This window comes from Podarcis erhardii (genome assembly GCF_964252035.2).
Source record: "Podarcis erhardii genome assembly, chromosome: 1".
NCBI lineage: Eukaryota > Metazoa > Chordata > Lepidosauria > Squamata > Lacertidae > Podarcis > Podarcis erhardii.
In genome coordinates, this window is record NC_138497.1 from 51,287,203 (window position 1) to 51,305,613 (window position 18,411).

Sequence of the window (18,411 nt, forward strand, 5' to 3'; positions counted from 1 at the left end):
CTCATCCAAATGCACACCACATGTTCTGTTAGCTACAGTCGGAGTCCTTTTTTAAAGCTTAACTTAGCAGGGTAAGGTGCTCCAGGGAAGGCTTCTGTAGGTGTATGTGCACACCCAGGAACCACATTGGTGATCCCAGTTCTAAGTCATCAAGTGAGGAAAATGTATATGTAAATTCGTCCATAAAGCTGTATAAACAAATACCACATGAGTTTTGTCCACCAGAATCCCAAATACCCAGAACTCCAAATTCTTTCCCATCCACTAGTTTGGCAATGTCTACATTCAACAACCAGTTTTCCATGTTCAGCAAGAGTCTTCTTTCTGTACATGGGATGTAAAAATAATAAATTCTCCTGCTAAAAAGAATATCAGTAGCATATCTGCCTCATAGAGCTCATAACTTATTCTTAAGTGCTTTGCTAGTGCAGATCTGGCAAAACTGTAGCCCCCCAACACTGCAGTGATCCAGTTGTGCACCATGAGTTGAGAATATTCAGAATCCCTTGGTAGAAGAAAGCTTGGGGCTGTCTGCATCCTGCTGCCAGGGTAGGTTTTTTTGGACAATTTCAGATAACTGTGAAAGTAAGTTGCTGGAATTAGAGTTGTTTCAAAACGAATGAGTCACGGCAAATGCTGGTTAGAGTTTCCATAGAAACTGGGTATATTGCTAAGGGCAGATGGTTGACTGCAATTTAAGCATGGTTACAGCATTAGCTAATAGCTCAGAGGAGCAAAGTGTCTTGCTCTTTACCCCCACTGAGGTCAAGCATCTCCTCCAGCCTGGAGAGACTAGCAAAGAATAGCTGAGGCTGACTTTGCTGATCTGCTGTGCCCTGAATACTTCCTGATCTGCCTTGAAGATCATCTGCCCATATATGTCGTGTTTTGTCTGGTTACAGGAATGCAATTTGACTTGCTGCGCAATAAGCTTACAGCCATCTGGAAAATAAGGACAATGAAATAATTGTGTAAGCATTGAAGGAGAAGGGAAGAGGTCTTGTGCAAATCACAGCTCCCTTCAACACTCAGAATTTGGACAAACACTGGTGAATTTTTTGGGAAATGTCCAGAGATTCCCTTAACGAAGCATGAGTGACATTCATTTGACCTTCTCTGACCATATATTTATTGAAATGCTAATATTGATCTCTGATATTAGCTGTAGCATTAGCTTTGGTCACAGTAACTTAACTTCTCTTTGAGGGCTGATGTTTTAGACCGGTTGTTTTCGGAGGCACTTTCTGTTTCTTCTTGTTTCATGATAGAATTGTGTTCATGTCCTACCTCTTGAGAACAATGATTAACCTTTCTAGTGATCTCATATATGTGGTTATTTATTGACCAGTGGTGTGCCTCCTTTGGTGGTGACTCTAATCAGGAGTCCATTAATGTTTTAGTGAACATTCAAAATTCCAAAACTGTTGTCTTTCTCAAGCTAAGAATGACATTTCTTCATGGAGAAGGTCCAAAAGTACTAGGAACTGAATTCTTCTCAAACTCCAGAACTCTTTGGCTGCTTTTTCAACATGCGCCACTCAAGGACAACCTGTCTATTGTTGAATCTGCCCCCTCACAGTTCTGCTTGTAGCACTGTGAAGAATCCTCATGTGTGTCTCTGTTGTTGGTTTGATAGGCCAGTGGGGGAAGGAGTATTTGGGCACCCTTCCAGTGCAACACCTTGCTGTGCAAGCTGTTTGGCTATTTGCCAACTCTGCCAATGGAGCGCAGGAAATGGGAGCCTTTAGAATCAATGCGTCAGGCAGGGGGTTGGTGTAATCTGTTGCATTTCCCTGCCGTTTTGGCTTGTATGCTACAAACAGAAAGCAACCAGGCCGTATTTGCACAGGAGGGGGAAATGGATGGAGTACAGCCAGTGGTGTTCCCCTAGCCAGCCCCCTCTCACCTTTGATATGAGGAAAAGTTCTTCTGGACAAGACATCTGTGGCAATATATAAAGGAGCAGCTTTGGGAGATGATATTGAAGATTGCTATGTATTTGCGTGCTTGATCTGTGAATCTCTGTGCTCTTCCTTCTGGGGTTTTTAGGAGAGCAGTTAAAGCTTGGAAAACATGGAGCAATACCCAGATCTACAGGAAGACCTGAGTTTGGAGGATACCAATGAATCCCTTAATCAGCTCAAATTGGCCTCTCTAGATGATAAGAACTGGCCACCAGATGAAGTGCCTGTTTTTCCTAAGTCAGGTGAGTACTTTTACTAGCAATGAAGTGACTAGAAAGGAATCTATATGCTGCAGCACTAATATTAAAATATACCTTTAATAGCTTTTTATTTATTAGATTTATTTATATCCAGACTTTCAGGATAGGCAGCATCCAAATGATATCAAAATAATAACATAATAAATAAGTGGAAAAATAACAAGATTCAGGGTTCAGCAGGTTCTTTTTGTGTTATATTCTTGCATGATAGTTGTATGCAGTATAGCCCTGTGGGGGCAAGGGTAGTCTAGTGGAGCGCACTCTGAGGTCTTTGCCTGTCTGTGTCTCTTTCCTCTTTAAGATGCTGCAGAAGTACTAGTTAGCCCCTGTATCTAAACTGGGATGTAGATCTTATCTAAATGGGGTGGTGAGAGCATGGAATGCTACAGACCTTATATGCCAGAGAAGTATCTGTCTCTCTGTGCAGTGTAAATAGTTTATTCTAGTGAATGAATGTGGAATTCTGTAGTGGAGAATTTTAGATCATTGATTACTTTCCACTTATAGTGTGTTTATACATTTGAGGCAAATACTGACAAATAAGCTAGCACAATTGGTCTGAATGCATGCAATGTTTTGTATTGAACATAAAATGAACAATTGCACAAAACTAATGATATTCATCACAGTTCCTTCTGGTTCCGTGATATACCTGATCCCTTCTCTGTGTTTTTGTATCTTCGTATAGCTGGGCTGGTTTTTATGTTCTCTGCACTTTCCTCTCACCCCATCCCCTTTATTTTAAAATGTAGATGACTTCAAGGGCTCCCCTGACCCTGTCACTCACTTACGATGGGATGACCCATACTACGACATTGCTAGACACCAGATTGTGGAAGTGGCAGGTAATGGGTTCTTTTCATTTCTTTGTCTTCTACTTCAGAAAGCATTTTGATACGGCATAATGACTTGGGATATAGGGTCGATTTTATTGTTTTGCTGTTTTGTTTTATTTATGTTCATGTTTTTATCCTGTATTTTATTCTGTGAACTGCCCTGAGATCTTATGATGAAGGGCAGTATATAAATCTAATAAAAAAGTAAAAAATAAAAAATAAAATAAAATAAAATAAAATAAACCAGCCCAGCAGTGGCCCAACAATAGGTTGGATCCCAAGTTGTCTTTTAGTGAATGATAGGATTCCTTCTGTTTGTAGAAGGAGCCAAGATCCAGCAGAGGCTCCTGCTGGAGGAAGCAAGCAGGGAGGAAGCTGTTTTTGCCTGTTCCCCTTGCAGGTCACGGCACAACTGTCCATGCTGTCCTGGAAGATTCTTTGACTCGTAGGTGCAGTTCTGCCCATGGGTAGTCTGGATCCAGCCAAATAGCTTGATTCACATAGTGGTCATCGTCGTTGTGAAAATAGCAATTGTACAGAGGAAGAGAACTTTGAGAACCATGGGCCCATTAGAGTTATTTGATAGTCACTTGAAGCAGCAATCTGACCCCAGACTTACAAACTACGTTATGAACTCCTCAGTCAGATGTTGCATTGGCTGATAGTACCATGAGTTACTGAGGTTTGGTTGGCTGGGGTCTGGAGAAGGGCCTTTTCTATTGTAGCATCTGCTCAATGGGATGCATTCCAGGGTGGATGAGTTCCAAAAGTGGGATGTTTCCACCAACTGTTGAAGACCTGTCTCTTTCTCCTGGCATTTCCTGACAATGTCACCAGTTTCTGTTGTTCCAGTTACTGTGGTTATTGCAATAATGTTTTTACTTGATTTTAATTGTTTGTTTTACTTGATTTTGATGGATTTTGTGTATTGTGAACTGCATCAACATTTTTGCTAATGAAAAGTATCACATAAGCTTTGAGAATACATTCTGATAAATAGTGACTATAGCATACTGGACTTAGAAGAGCTCAAATCCATGGTCTGCCATGAAGTCTACTAGATGACCTTGGGTCATTCATTGGCTTGTATCCGACTGAGTCATACTCAGAATAATTTAATTCCATTGATTGCAGTGTGTCCACTGTCAGTAAGACAAAATCAGATAGAACCCATTATCCCTCATCCTGGCCTACCACATAGAGTTGTTATGAGAATAAATAGCAGGAAGGGAGGACCACGAACACGTACTGTACCTCACCTTGAGTTCTTTGGAGAGAAGAAGGTGGGAGAAAAATGGTATGTGCAAACCTGAAAACTCATTCTCCCGAAGAAAAACTGTTTTAACTTGTTTGCAGGCTAGAAGAGACTCTGCATGTGTGCCTCTAATTTTCCTGAGCCATGGCAAATCCCTCAACTGTCTGAACAAATCAGTCAACTTTAGGTGACTGCCAAGTCACACTTGAGTCCAGAGCATCAGTGGGCAACCTGTGAACTTCCCTATGTTGCTGGACTCCAGCCCCAACCAGAATTGCCAATGGTAATGGAATATGAGAAATGTAGTCCAGTATCACCTGGAATGCCACAGGTTCCCCACTTCTCCTGCGGAGCATCCTGGAGTGTGGAATTGTGCCACAGCTGCAAGGAAAGAGTTAAATCTTAATTATTTTTTTTTAAAAACTTATTGATAAATGCAATACGTACAAACACAAAACAGAACACTAAACAAGCTTATTATACATAGATACACACACCTCTCAATTTAGATTATAAAAAAAGAAAACAAACAAACAAAACATACAAGCATAAATCTTGACTTCCCTCCACCTATGTGTGGCTTCCTTTATTTCTTCTTTTCGCTGTGTTATCACTATTATTTTTGTCTATCTCATCTTATACCCATTTCTTCTTAATTTTTTACTCTATAAGTTTCATTCATTGCATATTGATATATTAATACCAGAACAATGTTTTTTTTTTATAAATATTTATTAAGATTTTAAAATATAAATGCACACATAATAAACAATCTTATTTCTGTCATAACAATTTCATCACTTCTTTGGACTCCCTCACGTCTCCCCGCTCCCATTTGCATTGTTAAAAATTTTTCCACACAAATTATCAACTTGTTTTCAATCTCATGTCCATTCATTCAAATATAATCTAGCACTTCTTCCCAAAAAATTTTATATTTTCTTTAGTCTCACTTATCATCAAATTTAGATCTAATTTAGTGGTGAGCAGTTTTTTATAATCCAGCATCCTTCTTAAGATTCAACCAAATTACAATGTTTTTGTAAATACATTTTGAATTTCTCCCAGTCTTCCTCCATCTTCTCTTCTCCCAGATCACGGATTCTGCCGGTCATCTCGGCCAGTTGCATATAGTCCATCAGCTGCATCTGCCACTCTTCCAGTGTGGGTAGATCTTGAGTTTTCCAGAACAATGTTTTTTGATGTATTCCTTCACGCAAGTCCACTCCTCTATCAAGTTTTTGGTCTGATTGACCTCTTACCACTGCTGTAAGACTTGCTGAATCTATATATTCACAAAATCTTATTTTCCATTCTCTTATTGAGGGAGTTTTTTCTCCCTTCCAATTTTTTGCTATAATCATTCTGGCCGCAGCGGTTGCATATAAGAAAACTTTTTTCCTAGTGGCAGGAATGTCAGTCGATATAATTCCCAAGAGGAACGCCTGTGGGGTTTTTTACATGATATTTTAAGCATTTTTTAAAGTTCCTCTTGAATGTCACTTCAAATTTTTTAATATACACACACTCCCACCACATATGATACATGGTTCCTATCTCTGTTTTATATCTCCAGCACAAATTAGATTTTGATTTATAAATTTTTGCCAATTTGACCGTGGTTAAATACCATTGATATATCATTTTCATTATATTTTCTCTGATTGTGACACAGGCTGTGAATTTGATATCATATTTCCATAATTTCTCCCATTGATCTAAACAAATCATGTGGCCTATATCTGTGGCCCACTTAATCATAACTTCCTTCACCTCTTCATCTTTTAATTCCCATTCTAATAATAGATTATACATTTTAGATAATATCTTTTTAGGATTTTTTAATAACTCTCTATGTAGTTTTGATTCTTCTTTGCCAAATCCGATAATCTTATCCTGCCTGAATAGGTGATCAATTTGATAATATTGTAGTCATGTATTACAATATTGGCCAAGTTCTTCATAAGATCTTAACCTTAATTGGCCTTGATCTTCTTTTACTAATTGCTGATATGTGACCCATTTGCCTTCCGTATTTTTCTTTTTTCTTTTTTTCCTTACGTTTGACTGACATTCCTGGGTTGTCCCATATGGCTGCTTCACTTAACATTGTTTGCCGTTCAGTTACTGATTTTAGCAAACTTGGTTTCCTGCAAAGAGGAATTATGCTGTGTAAATGATTGCTGGCAGTGCTGTTCAGAAACTGGAGGCAGGAATAAATGCTGGGAGTTTATTTATCACCAGCTTTTGCTTTTGACCATTATGCCAGGTATTGCAACAGTACATCCTCTTGGCTATACAGACCATTATTCATAGAATCATAGAATTATAGAATCATAGAATCATAGAGTTGGAAGAGACCACAAGGGCCATTGAGTCCAACCCCCTGACAAGCAGGAAACACCATCAGAGCATTCCTTATGCACATTGATAGCTACTGCCAACCATTGCAATATAGAAGTGAAGACTGGTTAATTTATAGCAAGCAATTGATCGTTAGAAAAGGGAAGAAATTGAAATGGCAAATGATCTGGAAGAAGTAGGAGCTGTGCTTAGCTTTTACTTACGCTTTTACTTACATTTTACTAACATCTGCCTGGAGTTCATCTCCTCCCTTCTTGGTAGCAGTGTTTGTTTTGGGCTCTAAAATTACTGAATTCTCTGGAGTTTCTCTGCTCCAGACATTCTGGCTGCTCAGGATAGTTCAAGGAATGGTTATTTCCTCTGAGACAAAACAGATCTTAACAGTTTTTGAATTTAGTTTTGATTTTCAGTGTGTGACCTGAGAAGTCCTCAGGATGGGATAGTTCTCCCCTCCCATTCCAGATACATTGGGGATATCTTTCTATTCCCTGGGATGGTGAATTGACATTAAACAATTAATCAAACAAAGATCCCCAGTGTTAAGTTACTAGATGAGTTCAAGCAAGGTATTTTCTGATACGCATTGTATTCAAATGTATAATAATAGCTCTATTGCTGACATCCCAGGATTTCAGCCAATTGAATGAGCTTCATTAACATCATGCCCAGCTCTGGCAGTATTGCACATTCATATACTTTGATAAATAAAGAATTCCCTAACAACTGACATATCCTTTTCCACTATTGATAACATTAGTTATTTCTTTGTTCATATGTATGTATTTTGAAGTGCTTTCCCCTGTAGGACTATGTATTACTGAAGAGTCATTTCACTTAATATTTTTTTAACTGGCAACCACATGCCTTAGATTCCTCTAACATCTATCACCCAGAGCGCTAGTACTGTGTTGGCTTCTGACATATTGAATGATGGAAGAAATCTCTTCACTGTGGGCTCCCTTAGCTCTCAACATGGTTCTGTGAATTTTCAGTGCCTATTAGGCTTGTGGGTGGAGTTGCAGTGTGAGTGAAGAGCAAGCTGGAATTTAACAAATAGCTATATATCTTTAAAATGTGGATTGCATAGATGCATTTCTAGCACCACTAGTATACTCAATATTTAGAGAATCATCTCAGAAAGTAAAAGCTTTGAATACACATAAATGTGTAGGCTCTTTATTACTATACTTACAATAGAGGCACATTGGCAAGGGTTGTGTGGGATTGTATATACTGCCAATAGCCTCCATTTACTGAAATTCCCTGTTCAGAGTTCTTGTCCTAATTAGGAAAGGTTAATTTGTCCACCTTTTGCCAATTTTTTTTAAAAAAAGCACAACTAAACTAAACAAAATGACTGCAAAGAAATAGTTTGACTAGATGCTGTATCTGTTGGCAGCTATCAATGTCTTGAAGGCATTTCAAGGCTAATTTTGTTTCTTCTATCTCCAGGTGACAACCTGAACCACTGCTGCTACTGATTGATAGCTTGCACAATGGAAGCAGGAGGCTCTTTTTAATCCTCTAACCTGTGCCCTTTCAGATGTTGTTTGACTCCCACCACAGCCAACAATGCCTGTGGTCACAAATGATGGGAGTTGTAGCTGTAGCTAAATATTAGGCTAGTCTAGGTAGATATGCAACTTCCTTGTTGAACTAGGGATGGTTGTCTGAGGCAGAGACGCAACCTGAACTTTGGGGAAATGTGGTCATTTCTGATACCAGGCAGTGTTGTAATGTTGCTTTCAAAGACAATGGAAATGCCATGTCCTTATCCCAAGTGATCATCCAGATTACATGCCATAGGCTATTCTGAATTTAACCTTTGGGACGCCTATCTTTTATTACTGTGGGCTTGGGGCCCTTGATATGCATTGACAATTCTGGGGTTCTCTGGAGTCTATAAGTATGAAAGTTGCTGGAATAACTTGTGATGGGGAGCATTGATTAGTAAATCTTTTGGTTTCCTTTCTTTGTTTGATTCTGCTTTAGGCTGAATTATTGGAAATGATTGTTAATACTTTTGAATTCAATTATTTCAGTGTCTGATGAGCAATTATCATGCTGTACTCCAGTGATTGATTTGGGGAAAGCCTCTTAAGGCTTTCTTTCTGTGTTCTTGCAGCAGCATTTTTAAAACTGGGAGACTGCCATTGAGCATGTGTCTATGTGTTGTAGTGGGACTTTGGGACACTCTAGGTAAAGGATAGGGAACCTTTGGCTCTCTAAATGTTGTTGGTCTACATCACCCATCAGTCCTGGCCAGCATGGCCAATGGTCAGGGATGATTGGAGTTGTAGTCCCAACAACATCTGAAGGACCCAGGTTCAGCATCATTGCTCTAGGATCTGGCCTAGGGCTGTCCTTTGGCGATGTACATTCTTTTGCCTCAAATGGAGCATGCTTACTTTCCTGTAATCTACAGGAACTTCTCTTCCTGCTTCTGCCTCTGTATGTTTGCTGGCTTTTCAGAGGTATTGACCAAGTAATGAGGGATTTGATTTCCTGAATTATTGTTTTGTTTTGTTTTAGTTCTGCCAAGCAAGAAGCAGTCCTTGATCCCAGAAGTGTTAGGAACTGAAGTTATTTCTTAAACTCCCCTGTGACTGGCTACTCTTGGGTCTCAAAACTTGTGTGAAAGAGGAGTGGGACAGGTGGTGGATCTGAGTTCTTAAATCCTAGAGCATTCTATTTTCTATTTTCTATATATCAGGACCAATATTAAGGACCTTGAAATGGACATGGGAACACTCAGTTTTGTAACTGAAAATGGGTTCACTGACTTTTCAGTATTAGCAATATCCTGTTGTTTAAATGTCTGGTGGTATGAAAAAGCTACTGTTTACCTTTTCATGCATACCTTGTATGGGAAACCTGACATATAAAAAAGCAATAGTTCATCCAGATTGTAGCAGAGTCTAGAAAGGGAGGAGGGGGGAAAATCAACTTCTAGATTTATCTAGTTAACAACTAGGTAAACATGTTTTTGAGCTTGTTGTAGTTGTGAGTGTATGCAACTCTGTGTGTGTGTGTTGGAACTTTTCTGTCCAGCCCTGTCAGCTCAGTCCTTAAGATTATTCTGGTTAAAGGACTTTGGTTATTATGGTATAATGTAACTTTGTTTCTGTTCCTCCAGGGCAGGGTGCACTTCATGGGGTCCAGCCAGGTAGGTGGAATACCTGGGGTCATTGGCATTTAAAGAATGTGGCATTCTTTAGCATGACTGTGGCCTGTGGCTGGGTTATCTCAGGGGAGCCCAAATTCTGCAAAGCTGAGGGTGGCATCCCAGAACCTCAAAGTTGCACTTGATGTGCATTATGTCAAGTAGATTGCAGTCATGCTTCTCTAAGCTGGTGGTATAGCCATCTTGGTAGCTTTCCAAACTGGATATGTGGCTTGGAAATTCCCTGGCAGAGCTCTGTGTGGACTTCAGCTTGCGGTCTTCACTTTGGGTGCCGCAGTTCTCATTTGATGCTTCAGCCTGCCTTCTTTTTTTCTTGAATGGTGATGGGTGTACTATCCATCAGGACATGTCTCCCAGGCAGTCATTACTGCTAACTTTCCCAATCGGAAATCTTTTGCGGGTGATTTCTTCTGCAGCTAAGTTTGCAGGATATTGCATGACAGTGATGTGTGATTTATCTTATTAGGAATCTATGCAGGATGGAACGGTTGTTGCTTTATTCCCACTATGGCATCATTCAGACACAAATCTTTGGCAGAACTTGGCCTTCTTTATCCCCTGTGACCCAGCAGTAGGCTGACCCCATTGTTTGCGGAACAACCTATTCAAGTACATTTGCCTGCCATTCTCTGTTTATTCCATAGTAGTTCTTCCATTCTTCAGCATCTCTTCTTGCAAGTGGTCACTGGCCTGCTGTATCTGCAGATCATGTCTCTGATTCTATGCTAATCATTTCTCCACCAATTTAGATGAAAGTAGATGGTTACTTTGAAACACTGACAAGTGTCAGTTCTCCACTGTACTATTTTTCTAGAAGAAGAGGTGCCAGAACTCATCATGAACACCTCCCTTGTTCTCTTATGATGGCAACCTGAGAGGTGCTGGAACTGAGTTGTGGCTGAAAAATGCCCCTGTTCTCCATCTCTAAATGTAGCCATTGACTTTTGGCTTCCTTAGGCATCTCTGCATATATCTAGAAGCTCGATGAAGGTCATTTTGATCACAGAAGGTGGTGTAGGGGAAGCACCTTGAACTGCCAAGAACCCTGAATTTTTTCAGCCTTGTTTATGATGACAAGACTGTTTTTGTACCTTCAGAAATATAAATGCCCTAGACAAAGAGGTGCTGGCTCCTAACTATACCACCATTGCTTTCATTTCTTTGCCTGCGTTATGTCTCAAGCCATTTCCCCAATCACTTTAAGGGTCATGTCATCAACTTGATAGTGCAGGAAAAGGAGCAGCTGTAGACTTCCTGTTTAATCAAGATATGTGACAACTCACTGTGTTATTTGCAACACGCAGTTCTCCACATTCTGCATTCTGAGAACTTCTCTGAGGCTTTTTAAACAATCTGTTGTTTCCTTATTCACTTAGGTTAATTTAGATGCATCCCCCCCCCCCCCATGGAAAGAATCCCTGCTGTGGGAAGTGCGGTTGTTAACCAGAGTATTCTCAGAGGAATAAAAGAACTTCTGCATGTCAAACAATGTGACGTGGACATGTTTTCCTAGATGGGGAGAATGTCAGTGTGTATGTGTGTGTCTGTGTGAATTATAAAATGGTGCTGTGTTATAACCTAGGGTATTTTACACTTTGTACTGCAATAGCAGAACATTTCTAATTAAATGGGCTGCCATGTGCAGATGAGTACTGTAACTCCACACCTGAGGCATTGATTATTTCATTAAAAAAAAAATCTTTTCTCATTTGATTTGCATAGAAACTTGACACATGGGTTATTGTTTCATAGTGTTCCTGAAGTTTATCACACTTTGGACTTGTTGCTCAAATTTCAAATGGCCTGGGCATTTTTCTAGATAATGCACAACATGGAAGTGCTTTAGTTTATTTGAAGATAGTCTTGTAGAAGTTGTTGTTATCGTTAGCTTTGCAGCTGTACCTGGTAACAACAGCGCCACACACCACAACTGTGCAATGGAATTTCTAATGCATATAATATTTTTATGGTTCAACATCAGCAGGGGCTTTATTTCAGATTTAAGCAGGAGCTTTTATGATAATTACAACTAACCCGTTTGGGACAAAGGCAGTTGAATAATTGCTTACTGTTGGGTGCATGCTCAATGCTCCCTGCATGGACTGATGGGACTCTAGTTGTGTCATACAAGAATAGTGTTAGGGTGTATATTTGCATTTAATGGAATGTTATGCTACCTTGACTAGAGCTTGGTCTAGAAGTAGAAGCCTATAGAAATAAGCCTTGCTTAGTCTATGAAAAACAAATACTGGAGAACAATCAGGAGATGAACTAGAAAGAATCAGTGACTATTAAGAGGCTTCATCACTTGATTTGAGATCGCATATGGGATACTTACTTCAGGTAACCAGAAGCTTGTGGGGCAAGTGTAACCATAAACTGGCTTTTAATTGTCCAGGTCCTGAAGAGCTAGGTTTGACCTGAAGTTGTAGTCTTTCCCAACTTTAAGACCTTGAAGTGGAACCATAGTTATATGTGTACCTTTCTCTTGACACTTACAGCTGGCAATTTGAAGATCCATCCTAAATACCCCATCTGCCTGATGTTGTTTTCTGACCCACCAGTTGGAAAATGCTGCTCTAAAGCAGTAGATGTCAATATGGTTTGATCTTGCATTGTGTTCTATTTATACACTGCCAAGTTTTGAAAATCAGTTTCTCAAAAACATCTGCACAGGACTAATTATCATAATATGTTGCATTGGTGAAAGTGACTACTATAATTCCACACCTGAGTTATTAATCTATTCAGGTTCTTTTCCCATTTCCCATTACAGAAATTCACATTGTTTGAAACTACCTCTTTGTCAAAGGAAGATTCTCCATTTCTTAATAGAACAGTTGTGGTTTGCAAAGTCAACAGATACTACCATTCAGGTCTTGCCATTCGGATTTCTTTGGGCAGGAGCATTTCTTCTTCCAACCTAATAGGGTTTCTTTTCATGATATATTGCACCATCATGCGTACCGGGAATTATTTTTGTTCTCATCAAAAAGGGGTGCAAGGCTGCAAAATATCTCATAGGAGCACCATTTTACTACATTGGTCACAAGATTGTGGCACCATTCAATGTACTGCCAGGAGCATCTGCAATCTACTCCAGTGCGTATACTGGATGTGCGTACACACAGTTCGTGGCCATTGAATATATGGGAAGCTGTTTGGAAGTCCCTTGGTTAGGTACTCTATTTTTGGGCAACCATGGGATAAACTGTTGGACATCGGTCTTGTGATCTGGCTGTAGTTTTGTACGGTCGTTCCAGATGACCTCTGCATTGCTCTTCTTTATTTCTGTCTCTGGTGGGTGCCATGTTGTCCTGCAATGTCTTCTACCTTCGCATGCTTCACATGTGTTCATGTGATGGTATATCATCCTTGCATCCCCATGGCATTTACCTGGTGCTCCCCCTCTACCTTAAGCATGTCCTTGACTTCCCGTGCTGCAGCTGTTTGCATTTTTTGTGGGGGGGGTGGAGTAAGTTTTATAGCTACATAATCTCTGTTTATGTGTTGAAGGAAGTCAAATGAGAAGAGGAAAATAGGCAGGATGAAGGGAAATCTCTTATTATAGTTAGGGTTTTAGGTGGGTAGAGTAGCATACTAGATACATAGCTTAATTGACTCTTTCTGTTCCTGTGATGTGCAGATTGTCATTCCTTTTGTGTATATACAACATACTAGAGACTGCCACTCCTACTTTCTCTGCTCTGTGAGTAAAACACTGAAAGATGTATCCATGACTTTTAGTTACAGTGGTGCCTCACAAGATGAATGCCTCGCAAGACGAAAAACTCGCTAGACGAAAGGGTTTTCTGTTTTTCGAGGTGCTTCGCAAGACGAATTTCCCTATGGGCTTGCTTCGCAAGACGAAAACATCTTGCGGGTTTGCTTCCTTTTTCGTAAAACCGTTAATACCCGGGGAATCCGCGCTCCGCAAGACGAAACAACTCGCAGAACGAATTAATTTCGTCTTGCGAGGCACCACTGTACTTCCCTCTCATGAAGGCATTTGATTTGTTTGGATCATGGGTTGTAGTTGGTATATTTAAAGCTTTTCTACCTTACTTTTTAGTAAAAAAAAAAAAGCTACTAGTGCAGCTTAGCCTAGAGATCAAAAAAACCAAGACTGTCCCTGCTTACTTTCTTAAAAACACAGAGAAAGGGAGAGAAAGTGATAAGGAAGGAAGAGGAAAACATGTAAAGTCTGGCACCAGATTGTAAAGTTACAAAGCTATTATGAAGACCAACTGGGATAGCAAGGGTCCAGGGAGAAGAAGAGCCAAAAGGAGCTAGTTCGTTAGAATTTATGGAATGCTCCTGCTTTCCATCTCCCTCATTTGTAACGTAATGGAATGGTTGCTGCTAAGTGACAGTTGAGGGTAGAGGGAAGACCAAAGGGTTGCCTTCTAAATTGGATAAATCTTTATCACCCATGAATGAGTTTTATTTACCATCCAGTATGTGTACTGAACAGACTTCATACTTTTTGTTCTTTTGAGTATGTAGAACTCACAGAATCCTGAGGCCATCTTCCTTATTTTATTTTACTTTTTAAAAAACAAAACTCTATTCCCTTCTGAGCCTGGATTAAGTATAAAGTGGGCTGGTAGTGGTAATAAATGTGAGGTAAAGGTAATAAATGATGGTGGCTGACTTTGCAGCATGGAAGGTGTACATTTTTAACATCTTCAGTGTTATGATAGTGAAAGCCCCAAAGAGCTTTGTGGCACAATCTAGTCCCTCCTCATATGCAGAAATGTGTACCTTTGCACACATAGGAGATGGTCATTGGTACACAATTTCTTCCTCATGGGTACAGGTTTGTGTGCGTGAAGAGATTGATCCTGAGAGAGGGTGATTCAGACCAAAATTTATTGTAGCATGAATGTTCTTAGAATAGAGCTAACAGTGTCAAATGCAACCAGCTGCTGATGAGGTAACTTCTAGTGAGAAGTCCATGATCAACCAGAGCATTTAATGGCCATTCATTAATATGACCCACTTCCTTCTACAGTTTTGTCTTACTTATCAAATGCTTTTAGCTCTGCTCATTGTAAGTAGACAGAGAGGCAAGACCTGTGTTTATGTGTTGTTCTACTGATAAGTCATTATTACTGCTCTCAGCCATGGATTATTGCAAAGGCTTTTACTGTTGTCATAAATTTCACATTAGTGGTAATTTCACTGTCACGAAATAACCAGAAAAAACCCATGGTAAGGCATTTATTGGACTTTCATGTGACAAGAGCTATATATCACCCCCAGTCCTAGTTTGTAACACTGCTGAAGCAGACTTACTAGGTCATCTGCCTCATTTGGGACTGGGGAAGAAGTTAAAGGTTATTTTACAGAGTATTTGTTCCAGGCTGATAGCACAAAATCTTGTGCTTCTGCAGTTTGCTGGTGGCTTCTTCTCACAGCTGATTCACTTTCTGATCCATAGTGTTTCAGGCCAATTTGTCATTGTGCAGTCCTTGATTTTGTTTGTGTTCCAGTTCTTTCCTTATCTACAAGGACAGCAGGTGGTATGGAACTGTGGATACACTGGGGGGAAATGATGGACAAGGCCAATACTTTGTAAAGGATCAGTGACCTTTTCTCTGAATGTTTGTGAGGGAAGTATTGTCTTTCCTCCCCTCTCCACCTTGGAATCACAAACCTCAGCAATGCTTACTAGAATAACCCTGTGGATACTCTGCTCCTCTGGGGATATTTTAGGCTATTTCCTGCTTGAGAATCATTTCAAATTGTCTGCTCGTGATCCAAGAGTATGTGCCCCTCATAATTTCTTTTCATGCCTTGCTCTAGTCCACTTCTCACCCTTGGGTCCTCTCAAAATGCAGCCTTCTCTCCATACTGGTGAAGTTTCATGTTGCATTGTTAACTTTTTTGACAAAGCAGAGCCTTTGAACTTTCCACTAGTATCACCTTGGAATAGTTGAGTACTCCACAAGCAGTGCTCCATTATTTGCCTATTGTGGTGTCTTCATGCTTTGTCTTTCAACCTGCTGTGATGTGTGGCATTTTTTGTCCTCAGGTGACGACAAGTATGGGCGGAAAGTAATTCTGTTCAGTGCCTGCCGGATGCCTCCCAGCTATCAGCTTGATCATGTGAAACTGCTGAGGTGAGTGCTGCTGGAGTGAACCACCTGCTTTGGTGAAGATTAGACCTGAGACTCTCCCCTGATCATTCAAATCTGTAATGATTTTGACTACATGAATTTGGGTACCAATTAACCCCCAACTAAGATATAAGTCAAAATTCCTTAAGCACTTGGTAGGAGTGCCCTTCATCAGTCTGACCCCACCCCTCTGGCTGTATATTCACTACCTCTGTGCCTGTGTTACCTATATTACTTTCCTTATGCTGTGACTGCAGGAGGCAAAGAAGCAAATACATATTTTTTAAAAACTCTGGAGCTTAGGTATGTCCATCTCTCCTTAGCTATTTGAAGTATACATTGGACCAGTATGTTGAGAGTGATTACACCTTAGTCTATTTGCACCATGGCCTGACCAGTGAGAACAAGCCGTCCCTGAGCTGGCTGCGGGATGCCTACCGGGAATTTGACCGCAAGTAAGTGTGTGTGGCTGTGGATTTTGCAAGGGTCAAATTGCTGTGCGGGAACTTTTTGGGGTGAAAGGGTTGGCTTGGCTTCTCATCTTTCTCTCATTATTAGATACAAGAAGAACATCAAAGCATTGTACATTGTGCACCCAACAATGTTCATCAAGACACTGCTGATTCTCTTCAAGCCCTTGATCAGGTAGGAAAGTGCAAAGGTACTTTGCTCTGTGGTGGAACTCGCTTTGGTATGAGGAGGAGTGGCTTCCTTAGGAGCCAAGTGGGGTTTTATCATCAGAATCCTGAGACTTTTTTGTTAAGTAGGTTGCTGGTAACTTGTGTATTTGTAAACACTTACTGTGATGACAGCATCTGATAACACCTTTCATTTAATTTTACATTTTTATCCATGTCCTTCCTCCATGAAGCTTGAGGGTAGCATGCATTGTTAATCACAGTTTTATCCTCGTAACAACTCTATGAGATAGATTAGATTGAGAGAGAGAGAGAGAGAGAGAGAGAGAGAGAGAGAGTGACTCACAGTTGCAGGTTCAGATCCCCACTTTGCATCTCCGTGGCTTGTCAGTACACAAAATATTGGCTCTAATTTCTATAAGCTATAATTTCTATAATGTGGGGCTCCTAGAGTGTTTGTTCATTGCAAGGATATGCATAGATGACTCATCTTATATATTCCATATCATTTTTAGACAGCTGTTGCTCACTGATGTCAGCTATATCCTGTCATAGTTGCAAGATCCCCTCCATTTTCTGTCCAAAGCTTTCAGTGTGTGCCTTGAATTGCATTATATAATCCTATGAGGTCAGAGGAAAGTGGGTATCATGTTCCTGCATACTCTTGATCTCTAGCTGAGAGTGTGGAAATTGTCCTGCAGATTAGTACTTCACTGGAGCTTGTTGCTTCCTCTTCTCTGTCTAACTGAAGAATTAGGTTTGATAAACGTTGTTTCTGACTTATGCTGAGTGACTGACCCTGACATGCAGGCCCCTGCTTGCATTGTTGTCCTTTAGTTGGCTAATAGCCCAGACTTGCTTCAGATATTTCCTGGCCTCTGCCAGAGAATGAGGAGGAAATAACAAAGGACATAACTTGTATTGTCAGCAAAATCCCCAGGTTGAGGCACCAGAGAAGTACCTTTTAGCACATTGTCAGGCCTAGCTGGGGTATTTCAGTAATGGACAAATCCCTGCCTATGTGTTGGGGAACTGCAGAGTGGTCAACTGGTACACAAGCATTGCCTCACAGTTCTCGGTACCATTTTTACCTCTTCATCTCATCTCTACAAGCCACCCACAGATGTACTAGTGCTGCTACTCTGTACCCTAATTTCTTTCTTACTGGTTTGTCACCTGTCTTGCAGCTTTAAGTTTGGACGGAAGATTTTCTATGCAAACTACCTGAGTGACCTGGAGGAGCATGTGAAACTGGAGCAGCTGGGTATCCCAAGCCAGGTGCTAAAGTGAGAGCATGTTTAATTACTTGCTGGTGTTTAATTTTACTGTTTACTATTAGATTCTGATGGATTGTTTAATGTTGCTTTGTTTGACATAAGTTGTTTGTTTTAAAGTTATTGTGACTTTTTATATTGGATTAGATTGTTATTGTTTGATGTTTCATTATGCTTTTATACCTGTTATTATTATTATTATCAACAACATCATCATCATTATCCACTTTGCCTACTGGCTTACCTTTTGTTTCTGTAGAGGAGGCTGTAACAGGGAGGAGAACAGGGTGAGCAGAGAGGGAGTGGGGTGGCGAAGGGACACTGGGAGTCTGACTTGTCGGCACATACAGTATGATGTTGTGAGCTGCTGAGATGGCTCTCTCCTCTGCATGGCTTGCTCTTTATTGTCATGTGACCCTCAGAAGGTTTCCCAAGAGGGAGTGTGGCTTCGGGCTAAAAAAGGATCCTTGCAACTGATGTAGCAGAAGTAGCTTGTAAGTACTTCTTACAAGAA

The 18,411-nt window shown here is 40.3% G+C and overlaps 1 protein-coding gene across 2 annotated transcripts in view; it reads left to right on the forward strand.

Moving 5' to 3' along the window:
* Positions 1-18,411, forward strand: part of ARHGAP1 (Rho GTPase activating protein 1) — a 30,769-nt gene that overhangs the window by 5,547 nt on the left and 6,811 nt on the right. Inside the window, exons 2-8 of one of the 2 annotated variants that reach the window (XM_081856177.1) lie at positions 2,050-2,206; positions 2,977-3,069; positions 9,816-9,845; positions 15,901-15,988; positions 16,309-16,440; positions 16,544-16,630; positions 17,811-17,909. In XM_081856177.1, coding sequence (XP_081712303.1) covers positions 2,074-2,206; positions 2,977-3,069; positions 9,816-9,845; positions 15,901-15,988; positions 16,309-16,440; positions 16,544-16,630; positions 17,811-17,909 — 662 coding nt within the window. In that variant the 5' untranslated portion in view covers positions 2,050-2,073. The remainder of the gene's footprint in view (positions 1-2,049; positions 2,207-2,976; positions 3,070-9,815; positions 9,846-15,900; positions 15,989-16,308; positions 16,441-16,543; positions 16,631-17,810; positions 17,910-18,411) is intronic. The other variant, XM_081856178.1, reaches the window with a different exon arrangement.